The following is an 11,666-nucleotide window of genomic DNA, read 5'->3' as shown; positions in this document are numbered from 1 at the left end:
TCACTGCTGTCATTTCCCATTACTCAAACTACTGTTTAGGACATCCTGAAACCGAAAGAATTTCAAAGGTGAAGTACAAAAAACTAAAACTAGTTTTTGTTTTGGTGTCATTATTTTATCTATCTCAGAGCAATGCTTTGCCTATAAAAAAAGAATATTACATGCATTGGAGTAATACTGAAGGCAAGAAAAACAAAACTGATGCATACAACTTCATTTCTTGATTTCAAAGTTTCATCCCTGTATCATGTCACAACAGCTTGAGAAGACCAGAAGATTTTAAGATTTCAATTGTTATATTGAAGATTATTATTTAATAATATGTAGCAGAAAATTTTAATAGGCAGGCAAAATTATGCAAGTGCCTTGCAGTGAGAAACCCAGCACTGCAAGGTACAACTCCATACTTCCCTAATGGAGGAAAGCACAGTTGAGTGCTGAGTTGTTCTCAAGTTAAAAGACATCTCTAAGCCCTTTTGTGAATTTCATTAGTTGAAGGCAGGGGGAATACAGCAAGGTCTGTAGTAGTGCTGCTTGTTCCATTTCATGTTAAAAGAGTATCTGGCTTGCTGCAGGGCAAGAAAGAGACTGCAGGCTGTGAAATCCCTCCTGTTTTGTGCTGGTAAATCTGTCTGGTTGAAACCCTCTTGCCCTGCAGCAAGAATACTTTGTACCTTTCCAAGGCCATGAAATTCCAGAAGCAGCATTCACGTCACCAGGTTTTAATCTATGAAAAAGCTGGAAGCAGGTGTGGCCTTCACTCTGAAGAGGATGGGTAGAACAAATAAGTGTTCTTATAGCAGACACCAAGCATTTGAGATAGATTTATTTAGTATCCAAAAGTGTTAATTAAGCTCACAGACTGACACATTAATATATACATATTTTTAAACAGAAACTAGCCTTTTCAATGACAGCGTGCTCAGGTCAGAACTAGTAGAAAATCACCTTCTCCAATTTGATGTACGCTTATCCTGGAAAATGACTGTAATTGGAAAAAGGCACCTTTACTTGTTAAGTTTTAACCAGGACAAGTCTAAGCAAATGAAGAAATACTTATGGGCTTCTCTAGATGTTTGCATTTCCTGAAGACTTAAAAAAATGTGGAGCTGAGTTCAGAAAAACATCCACTTATCCCCATCTCCTGTGACAGTCTTCTCCCTTCTCATGTGTTGCATGTTTGCCCTCACATAAATGACAGAATTTCAGTCATCAAATGGAAGACAAATAGTAAGAACAGTCCTGGAGTCACTTAGAGGAACAGCTGACACTGGAAACACCATTTTGGCTCCAAACAAGGATATGGAGCTAGGTTTTCTGGTGGAAAACAATAAAAGTACTGGTAGAAAAAAGTCCTAATTACTATGACTACCAAAAGAGTGCCAAACAGCTCTGAGAACTTCAGCTTGGTCAGCTACTACAGGGTTAGATGTGCATATTTAGAAGTGACACCAGCACTGAAGAGAATACACATGGCAGCAGCAGGAGAGGAAGCCATAACCTACAGGCCGGCCAACAAATTCTTCCAAGCAGCTGAAGATACACATAACCAGTAACAATTGCACATTTCCAAACGATTCACAGTAGAGCAGGAGTCACCTTCTAGAGCTACAAAGAAACCAGATGCATAGCACCTGATACTATGTTGATGTATAAAGGAAGAAGCTGCATGGGAAATGCCGGTCTGCCAGAGAGGTAACAGTCAGTCTGATGCAGGGATGTGTCAGATACATCTTAGCACTGCAGAAAGGACCAAAAGCACAGAACTGCTTTAAACAGTAAAGCAGGAGTTACTCTTCCAACACAAAAAAAAATTTACTTGTTTCTGTTGAAGATACCAAATACTGTTGAAGCACCAGACTTCAGCCTCAGTCCTGAAAGGATGTAGAGTCACTGGAACAGCCAGAGAGATCCACTTTTGAAAGCAATATACTGGACTTTCCTTTTATCACATCTAACTGCACTCTCTACAGCCTACTGCAAATGCAATCCTACACAACAAACAACTGAAGCACCACCTTGTACATGGATCTCATTCCTCTTTGAAGTGCAATATATTTAAAACCCCTCAATACATTTTGCCAATAATGTCAATAGAGAATTAAGCACAAGCTGTTAGTTCAAACAAGTTAATCCACATCATGGATAAAGAATTGTTCTCCATTAAAAAAGCCTTTTCTTGGTATGGTATCTTTCTTCCCACCAGTATTTCCTTTTGCTTTTTGAACTTGTTATGATTTGGTGATAAGATCCACAAATGTGAAAGTTTCAACATGGTCTTCAGTTTCATTTCAGATGTTTGTCTTGAAAACTCCACGATATCCTCTAAAAATATACGCAGACATGTTTGTGAGCTTATTTAAATCATATTTTGAATTAGCAGAAGGCAGAAATATTGAAAACTTGTCTTTTTTGTATTGACAACAAAAAATGAAGGGTCAGCTAAAGTGAGATTACTCAAATGGATTCCAACTCCCAAGTATAGTAAGATACCAACTTTTACCAGTGTCACTCTGGGTTGTTGTTCCTTACATGTGCCTTGTACCTCCTATTTAAATAATCTTTACAGACTCTAAGTTGAACAGATAATCAACAAGCATTACATTACATTGAATCAGGAATATGTACGTTTTGATAAAGTTGTGATAAAAACTTCTTTATATTCAAACTGATGGCGTTCTTTATAAAACTATAATTCAGTTGTTCTAAGATTACTCATACGTATTGTAGCTTTTCATTTAAAGTATTTTGTCTTTACCAAAACAAGTTTGAAATCAATTCTCACGTAGGTACTTTTCACCAAATTCTTTTGTTTTATTGCCTAAATTTACCCAGAAAGCATTCACTGGTGCTTTCGTTGCCACAAAGCAAAGTATACCTACTGATAAACCTACAGTAAAATTTTGCCTTTTTTTTTTTAATTTGGGAGGATCCAAACACACCATCACCTATAATATTTGTTCTTTGCAAACAGGCCGTTATATACCATGCCAAAACCCCAGTTATTTAGTCACAGCAACAAGAGCTGTTTTGATAGTCAAATAGCAAGCAACAACATGAATTTCTAAGGGCATTAGTGCACTTTTTACCTCCTAGAAATTAAATTACTTAACCAAATTTGTGAAGCGTAATCATACCTGTTCTCTTTGTTGCTGTAATCAGTGGAACCACTTTCATATCTTGTAGTATTTCCTGCCTTGGTCTCCATTTCCTTGGATTTAGAAGAGTTTACCTTATGATTATATTGGGAAAGCATCTATAGGAAACATTAAACAGGAATAAAAAGAATTATCTAAGAACTCAAACCAGATGGATTACAGATAGAACTAGGCCCTTTTAATTCTAGTATTTTTATATTAAAATTAGTTAGGGAAAAAAAGCATATTAGCTAACCTTTAGAACATTATCTGGTATCTTTGTTATTTCTGGAGGTGGAGGAGTATTGAGTAAATGGTCATAGTGTTCCAGTTTGGGAGGGGAAGGGTCCCCAGTATTTTTAAGATACTCATCAGATGTTGCAGCAAAAGGAATTCTTTCTTCTTTGTATGGTGTATCTTTTGCATCATTCTTTGTCACTGACTCAAGCTTCCCCCCTGGTGTTACCTGCTGCTGCAAAAGAAGTAATAAATGCCTTAAGTTAATTAATTATTTTAGGTAAAGTATTTAGTAAATGTTCTTACATAATTACTATTAGAAAGAACTTTTATAGTGACATAAGAAAAAATAGTATTGGAAAAGAACTCCAAACTGACATTTTAAAATCTGCTTATGTCAAAGTGTGTGAAAATGTACATAATTGCTATTTACTACCTTAGCTTCTGCTTTTAGCCATCTTGTTTGAAAATCTGGACACTGTGGTGTTGCTACATGACTGGGAAGAGGCAGTTCCTTTGTCTCTGGTGACCATGATAATACTGTATTATTTGTTTTGGAAGAGTCCTTCACATCGGGAGTACAGAACACAAATACCATAGGAGAAGCCATCCAGTCAGCTGCTACTATCAAGGGTGAGTGAAACAAAATTAAAAATATGTATGTACACACACAGATATATATATATAACTACTACCAGTTCCAGTTTCATTTTCTAAAACATGTGTATCCTTTTAGTTGATATTTTGCTTGATCCATCCAAATTACAGTATTCCTTAAAGGCAAGTAATGCAAAGTAGTCATTCCAGTCCTGCTACTCAATATAACTGAAAAAGCCCAACTTAAATCAGCTGCTTTACCTTCTCATTTACCCAATTGTCACTATGTTTGTCTCAAGATTTTTAAAAAAACCTATTTCTCCTTTCAAAGAAGTCTTAGCATTAATGTTGAAAGTCTTAAATTATTGTCTTGCTAGCCCTTTTCTTTCCCGTCTTTAAACAGATCCAATAGGTATTCTCAGGAAAAAAAAAGCTAAGTTGGCAAAACTATTTTTATTTCAAACATGGATAAGCAGTTACAAAATTATTAATTCCTCTGCACATTTCTAATTGGATATGAGTACAAGAATAGGAAAAAATTATAGGAAGTAAGAAACTTTCCCAGAGAAGCCACCAACATTTTTTAGACATTACTACTCATACAATGACTTGCCTTGAATTAAACATTTAACCAGAAAAACAATTAAAAGTTAACCATTGTGTTTACAATGCACTTGCACATGCATTCTGTAAAAATGCATATGTATATTAATTTCACGGATTTTTAACTTACCATTCTCAGCTCTCTTACTTGATTTTGATGCAGGAGTAACCATGATTTCCTTGATGGTCATTTCTGGCAAATTCCCTCCATTATCATCTCCTCTTTTAACAAACCTGAAAACCAAATCCCCAATTAGCTTTCAAGTATTATGAAGAAGTCACAATTAAAGGAATATTGCCAACCTAGTCACTTTTCTAGTATTCATTTATGAATAAGCAAGTAAAAAAATTAGTTTTCTCAAATAAGAATTTTTTATACATTTTTTCATGTGTGATTCTACTGCAATTTGTGGTATGCAAATGTTCAGTCCAGCCACAAATGATCACATATACTGAGATTTCAGTCTAAGGCATTAAGAAAAAACCAAACCTAAACCAGATGTCCAGGGTGCAACAGATGCCACAGATGATTAATTCTGTGTTAGGGGTTTTATTTTGAAATGCCTGTTGACTATGAAATTATATAGAACAAGACGAAATCTTTTCTGCTTTTAAACTAATAAGGGTCTTGTGAACAGGAAAAGATTTTAAATTGAATTTTTAAGTTTAAATAAAATTGTTTATCTTAATCAAATACTATAGAGCTTTCAAGTAATTTTAGTAATTACATAACTATTTATAAGGAGAGATAACAAATTATTTTAAAATAAAATTTAGTGATTTCAAAGTGACAAGCTATTTAATATTGATTCCATAACACTGGAAACAAAAATTGTAAAAATTATTTTTTCGTATCCAAGATTTTCTAGTGAAAAAATGGCATATACAGTTAAGAGAATACTAGGCAAAAAGTGGAAACTTACCTAACCTACACACAAGTCTGTGTCTTTAAAGAAAGTTATTTTAAATGTTTAAAAAGTAATCTTAACTATCATAACCAGATTTAGATCTTCTCTACAAAATGTCTAAGCTGCAAAACAACCCCACAACCCCAGTAAACAGTGTAGGCAGTATATTTTACTTAGAAGAACATGTCTCAAATGTTGAGTTAAATAAAAAGTAACTTTTCTAGTCAGTTTTGTCTTTGAAGTCATAGAGGTAGTTGAAATCATATGATTTTTAGTTTTTACAATGAGTAAACCAGTAGAATTTTTAAAGTGGTTTTCGTGCATATGATCCTTGTTTCCAAAACAATTTCTCCAAATATCCAATATTTAGGTAAATTTAAAATGGAACGTATTGTTAATAATAACTATAAAAAACATGACCAATTAACTATGTGCATGATCTAACTGCTGCAATTATTTTCCTTTATAATTAGAACAGTAAAAATCTAAAGAAGTCTTTTCAACAGAAGACTGGAGCAAAAAAGGAATAAACTCTAAGGTGGGCCTTATGTTAGAGAAAATACAGTGCTTCTAAAAATTTACTGAATGCTTTACAAATTGTTTTCTGTTTATATTAATAAAGCTTCTGCAACCTTTACACTGGCTGTGTAATATCTACGGCAGACAAGCCCATGCTCAAACCTTTGGTTAAGGAAAACAGATCACATTGTATTTTTCTCTTTGTAAATGCATTGTGTATGGAAGATTCTTATGGTGCAGTCAAGGCAAGGGGCACAGCAGATGTATTTCATGTCAGCATCTGGCACTGCAATGGGTACATGAAAAGATGTGTAGGGAGTTAAATAACACAGGACCCAGCACCTGAGAGATAACAATCACCCACCTCAAGACCAAAGAAGGGCAATAGGAGCAAGAAATTAGTACAGCAAGAAGAAAATACAGAAAATTCTGTAGAGAAACAATCAGAACTGCAGTAACTTACTTTTTGATAGCCTGAGAAGTTTTCTGAATAAGTGACATGGTATAATCTTCATTCATACACATGGTATGTTCACTAATGCCAAAGTGCTCAAGTTTTGGTGTCACACACTCATAGTCATCCATTTTCAGCTTACATTTCGGTGTTTTGGGCAGAGCCTGCGGTGTCTGCACTCTCAGTGGAGTCTCACTCTTGGCCTTTAGCTGACGTGCACTCGAGGTGTGCTGCGCTTTCAGCGCGCTCCATGGCCGGGAGAAGGCGTACTGCGAGAGACCAAAGTCAGAGAGCTGCGGGTTGCGCAGCGGGTCTCTGGGCAACGCCGCCTTCTCTGCAGAAGCACAGAGGTGAGGCGCACCATTTGCTTTTTCTTCATCAGATTTATTCTGGGCAGACATTGCTGATTCACTGTTAGCTTCATTCTCATCTTCTTTTTAAGAAAAGAAATGAAAAAAAATTATGTCAGAAATTGTGACACTTCCCCAGTATTCCATTTGTTTTACTTAGAATAGATTCCTTCGTTTACTTTAAAGAACTGAACCTGAAGCTGCACTCATATCGCTAAGCTATATTTATAAGTCACACATTTACTGAGTTTCACTCTATTGGTAAATATTATTTTCAAGGAAAATGAAATTCAAAGATTTTTACATAAGTGCATTTTATTCCCTGCATAGAGCTAAAAAGGTTTTTGGGGAAAGAGCAAAGGCTGCATATAGTACTAAAATGCTCATTCTTCAGAAAAACAGTATTGAGGAAAGGTTCTGAAGCAGCAACTAAAAACTTGTGAAAGGGGACAGCTTTTTTGGTAACAAAAGTTGACTGCAAAAATATGTAAATGTGTAATTCCTACATTTTTGGAGTTAAATAAACCAAAACACCCCAAAATGTTTGTGAAATTCTGCATGATGTAGTAAGTAAAGGACAATGAGCATGGTGAAGGGTCTGGAGCACAAATGCTGTGAGGAGCAGCTGAGGGAGCTGGGGGTGTTCAGCCTGGAGAAAAGGAGGCTCAGGGGGAACTCATCACTCTCTGCAGCTGCCTGACAGGAAGGTGCAGCCAGGTGGGCTCAGCCTCTTCTCCCAGGTAACAAGTGATGGGACCAGAAGACGTAGTCTTAAGCTGCACCAGGGAAGATTCAGGTTGGACATTAGCAAGAATTTTTTCACAGAAAGGGTGATTAGACATTGGAATGACTTTCCAGGGAGATGGTGGAGTCACTGCCCCTGGAGGTGTTTAAGGAAAGACTGGACATGGCACTCAGTGCCCAGGTCTGGTTGACTTGGTGGTGTTCAGCCACAGATTGAACTTGATGATTCAGAGGTCCTTTCCAATTTAATTGATTCTGTGAGGTGGGTAGGGGGAGAGAGGCTATTTAAAGTAATATACCTACTGGTGTGCAGTGGTATTATGTCTTCAGATACACTTAGCTTAAAAATACAACTTAAAAAATAATTTAACCTTGTAGCTCTGGAGACTTCTTTAAAGGCAAAGAGTATCAGAAGAAAGGTACTATAAAAAAATCAGAGCCTTCTGCCTTATCTGTGTAAAACAGCTATAGGAGCTTAACTTGGACATCAATATGGCTCACAACCATAATTTTGTTTTGTGCAATGACTGGATAATGCTCAGAGAAAGTTAAAACCACATCAAAAGCTTCCTGAAGCCTGATTGGGCCCTTGATACCAAAAGGGGTATGTGTAATATTGACAGGTGTAACTCATTTAACAACAAATTTAACTCATTTGGCACACCTGGATTTTTCAGATGGTTCTATGTGCATTTTCTGACATTTAAGGACCTCCTTCACCTCCAATGATCAAGGTGCTACTACTTGTCACATGCCACCTAATCCCTGAGCATTCTTGTCCCATTTGTGCTGTGAAACAGACACTTGAAGATTTTCTCTAGTATGATTTAAGTTAATGAAGCCATCACATGTGAATACAAACCAGCTGAGGTGCATCTACAATAGTTCCCCATGCATGAGAAGCTGAAGCAGCAGAAGTCTCTGGATTATCAAAACATACTTGCTCACATGTTTTCTGAATATAATTATTACTGAAAAAAAACCCCAGATCCAACACACATTAACCTAAAGGCATGCCAGAAGATCTAATTCCAAGTGTTTGTGTTTCAGTTAATTCTTACAGCACCAATCACAACAAAATCTACCCTCTGGATATTATTATAAAGCAAGTAACGTGGGTGTGCTTGATCTCCTAATTAATAGAAATATACACATAGCTAGAGAGAAACATTTTATAAAAATGATACTTTTCTTCACATACTGTATTGACAAGAAACATTACCTGTAGAGTCTTTGACATGTGGTTTGTAGCCATAATTCTGGAACAGCTCTCTTATTTTTCGAAGATCTGCTGCATTTCTTTGCATTAAGATTTCACTTGCCTTCATAAATTCATGAACTGCTTTTTTTTCAGAGCAAATCTTACCAAGACTGGCACTAACATCTTCCTTTGGGGACAGAGAGGGAAACATAGAAATACCAGTTTTCAAATCATCACACGGTAGTTTACACATGAAGCATTTTGGGAGTAAGTATTCAATTGCAATTCAGATGAAGATAAGAAGCAAATTTAGGTCTTTTCTATCCCTGAAAACCATCAGGTATATATACCTATGGAATACCAGGAATATATAGAGCCCAAATGTATGGAAACTTATAAAAGTACCTGTAATGACAGTTCACAGTATGATAACTGCTTACTGGTAACCTTGCCAAGGAAATTATATGCTTTTACTCCAGAAAAATATGAGGTAACAGCAATTAGTTTGGACTCTTACTCCATATGTACGAAGAATAAGTGCAGAGCAGAAGGTAAATCTTACTTTTATATCACTCAATTATTTCTATAACCCATTTTTTCTACTTCTGTATAAGAAATAGACAAAATTTTTCACAAGTTTAACTGATTAGCTGAAGGTACTGAAACTTCTGTGAAGATTGATTTTATTCTAAAGGCTGGTCATGGAAAACAAGCAAGCTTATCTCTCTTGTTGGGAGCGGATGTTCCTGAATCATTCTCCTCATACCTTGGCACCACTCCAGCTTCCTTGTAACCTTTGTTCCCTGCTTACCTGAGTGACAACAGTGACTGCAAACTAAGAAACATTGCTAAACCTACTTTGGGTCACCAAGTTTTTGGGCATTACCCCAATATCCACGGCTATTATGAGGACTTAGATGTAAGTGAGTAAAAATAAGGGTTATAACTACGGACTAACAAGTTGAATTGTGGCTTAATGACCAAAACAGAACCATAAGTTTATGGAACATGCACACACATGTAATTGCTCAAGAAGGAAGCAAGTTAAGATGTTACCTTTTGAGTCTTGATTTCACCATGGAGGTCATGCAAGACTGTGAGTGAAGATTCATCTTCATAGTCTTCAAGATGAATGTTCATATAAAATAGTTTAGAAAATAAAAGAGGTGTCTTAGTGTTTTAGCATGAAAGTAACATTCCACATGGCAATTTCCTGCATTAGCAGATGAGCTGTGAATGTGCACTCACTGACATTGAGCTGTGGATGGCCATGAGCTGTCAGTGTGCTCCCACAGCCCAGAGAGCCAAACGTGTCCTGGGCTGCATCCCATGGTGGGCAGCAGGGCCAGGGAGGGGATTCTGCCCCTCTGCTCTGCTCAGAGGCCACCTGCAGGGCTGCATCAGCTCTGGGCTCCCAGCACAGGGAGGACAGGGACCTGTTGGAGTACAGAGGAGGGACACTGGGATGATCAGAGGGATGGATCTCTCAGCCTTTCCTCTCCTGCAAGGAAAGGTTGAGAGAATGGGATTGTTCAGCCTGGAAGAGGGGCTTCTTCAGGATGAACTAATTGCAGCCTTACAGTACCTGAAGTGAGCTCATAAGAAAGATGGAGAAGGACTTTTTTTACAAAGGCATGTAGTAATAGGACAAGGGGGAATGGATTCCAGCTAAGAGAGAGAATATTTAGATTAGATATTAGGAGGAAGTTCTTTGCTGTGAGAATGATGAGGCTCTGGAACAGATTGCCCGGGGAAGCTGTGGGTGCCCCATCTCTGGAAGTGTCCAAGCTCAGGCTAGATGGGGCTCTGAGCAACCTGGGATAGTGGAAGGTGTCCTTGCCCATGGCAGGGGGCTGGAATTAGGTGATCTTTAAGGTCCATTCCAACTCAAACCATTCTGTGTTTCTATAATATTAGAGATGTTGGATTCATACCCTAGAAAAGGAGAGTCAATATAGACAAAACCAAAGAGAACTAGTTCCTGTCAGGTACTTCACACAGCAAAAAACTGCTCTATCTACAGCGTGTTAAATTCCACAAAGAAACTGCCCAGGCTTTCACCTTAATGTTGCAGCTGGTAGTGTATATAACAGATACTGATACAACAAGTAGGTCCCCGGGCCTACTTGTCAAGAATTATTTATGTTAAAATTTCATCCCTAAGGAGCTTGGATGAAATTGGAAAAAAAATGATAGAGACCAGTGAAAAACAAATCTCAGCAGAAAATTGAATTCTTCCATCGTATTTGCAAGTGGGCAGATGCATTACTCACACAACGCAGCAGACATTACTTTTTTCACTGGAAACCAAGGCTAATGCAAATAGCTTAAAAGAGGGCACCTGCTACGTGACAAGACATAGCACAGAGATAAACACAATTAGAAGCCTGAGCTATCTGTCCAGAGAGAGAACATGCCCTGCAAACGTTTTCCTATATCGATCCACGAAAAGAAGAAGCAAGAACGTGCTTCTTATTTCATCAACGTGCTTCATCATTCACCTTGGCTTGCTCCGTGATAAAAAACTCAGCCACACACCCACAAAGGAGTTCAGAGAGACAACGAGACGACGAGGAACCCAAAAAATTCCCAGCCGAGCAATTCCCAGGCTGACCTCCGGGCCCACCACCGGCGCTCCCAGAGGAGCACGGGGGACAGTGGCAGGCGGGAACGCAAATCCCGCAAGGAGGAACAGCTGCGAGGCCCCCAGGCCCAGGCGTGCGCCCCATGGCCGTGGGCTGCTCTTACCGGCGTCCTCCCGGCGCATGGCCCGCTCCAGCTGCTTCACCTCCTTCTCCACCGTGACAGCCAGCTCCCGCAGCTTGCCGAAGAAGCCCCCGGTCACGTCCATGGCTCCGGGCGGGGACAGCGGCACCGGGGCAGCCCCGAGAGAAACTGAACCGGGCCGGGCCGCGC

The 11,666-nt window shown here is 38.3% G+C and overlaps 1 protein-coding gene across 5 annotated transcripts; it reads right to left on the bottom strand.

Annotated features, from left to right (window-relative positions):
* Positions 1-809: 809 nt before the first annotated feature.
* Positions 810-11,660, bottom strand: SKA3 (spindle and kinetochore associated complex subunit 3). Of its 5 annotated transcripts, none has more exons than XM_031066110.1 (9): positions 11,499-11,660; positions 9,807-9,871; positions 8,772-8,937; positions 6,465-6,888; positions 4,705-4,808; positions 3,811-4,001; positions 3,394-3,609; positions 3,138-3,256; positions 810-2,325 (listed from the first exon to the last, which is right to left on the bottom strand). In XM_031066110.1, exons 1-9 carry the CDS (start codon positions 11,599-11,601, stop codon positions 2,292-2,294), a joined length of 1,422 nt encoding a protein of 473 aa, XP_030921970.1. In that variant the 5' UTR covers positions 11,602-11,660; the 3' UTR covers positions 810-2,291. The 5 variants fall into 5 exon arrangements, with proteins under 5 accessions (XP_030921970.1, XP_030921973.1, XP_030921971.1 ...); XM_031066113.1 differs by having other exon boundaries at positions 3,394-3,606; XM_031066111.1 differs by having other exon boundaries at positions 3,811-3,998.
* Between the last annotated feature and the right edge of the window lie 6 nt (positions 11,661-11,666).

Source organism: Geospiza fortis, unplaced genomic scaffold (assembly GCF_000277835.1).
Source record: "Geospiza fortis unplaced genomic scaffold, GeoFor_1.0 scaffold16, whole genome shotgun sequence".
NCBI lineage: Eukaryota > Metazoa > Chordata > Aves > Passeriformes > Thraupidae > Geospiza > Geospiza fortis.
The sequence above is the reverse complement of the archived record's forward strand: the minus strand, read 5'-3'. Positions and strand labels throughout refer to the sequence as shown.

Bases quoted from the DNA above. Each gene is read 5' to 3' on its own strand.
- SKA3 (XM_031066110.1), bottom strand. From the start codon at position 11,601: ATGGACGTGACCGGGGGCTTCTTCGGCAAGCTGCGGGAGCTGGCTGTC. The intron at 9,872-11,498 runs GTAAGAGCAGCC...TTCATCTTGAAG, and splicing joins CATGCGCCGGGAGGACGCCG to ACTATGAAGATGAATCTTCA. The intron at 8,938-9,806 runs GTAACATCTTAA...CTGTCCCCAAAG, and splicing joins GTGAAATCAAGACTCAAAAG to GAAGATGTTAGTGCCAGTCT.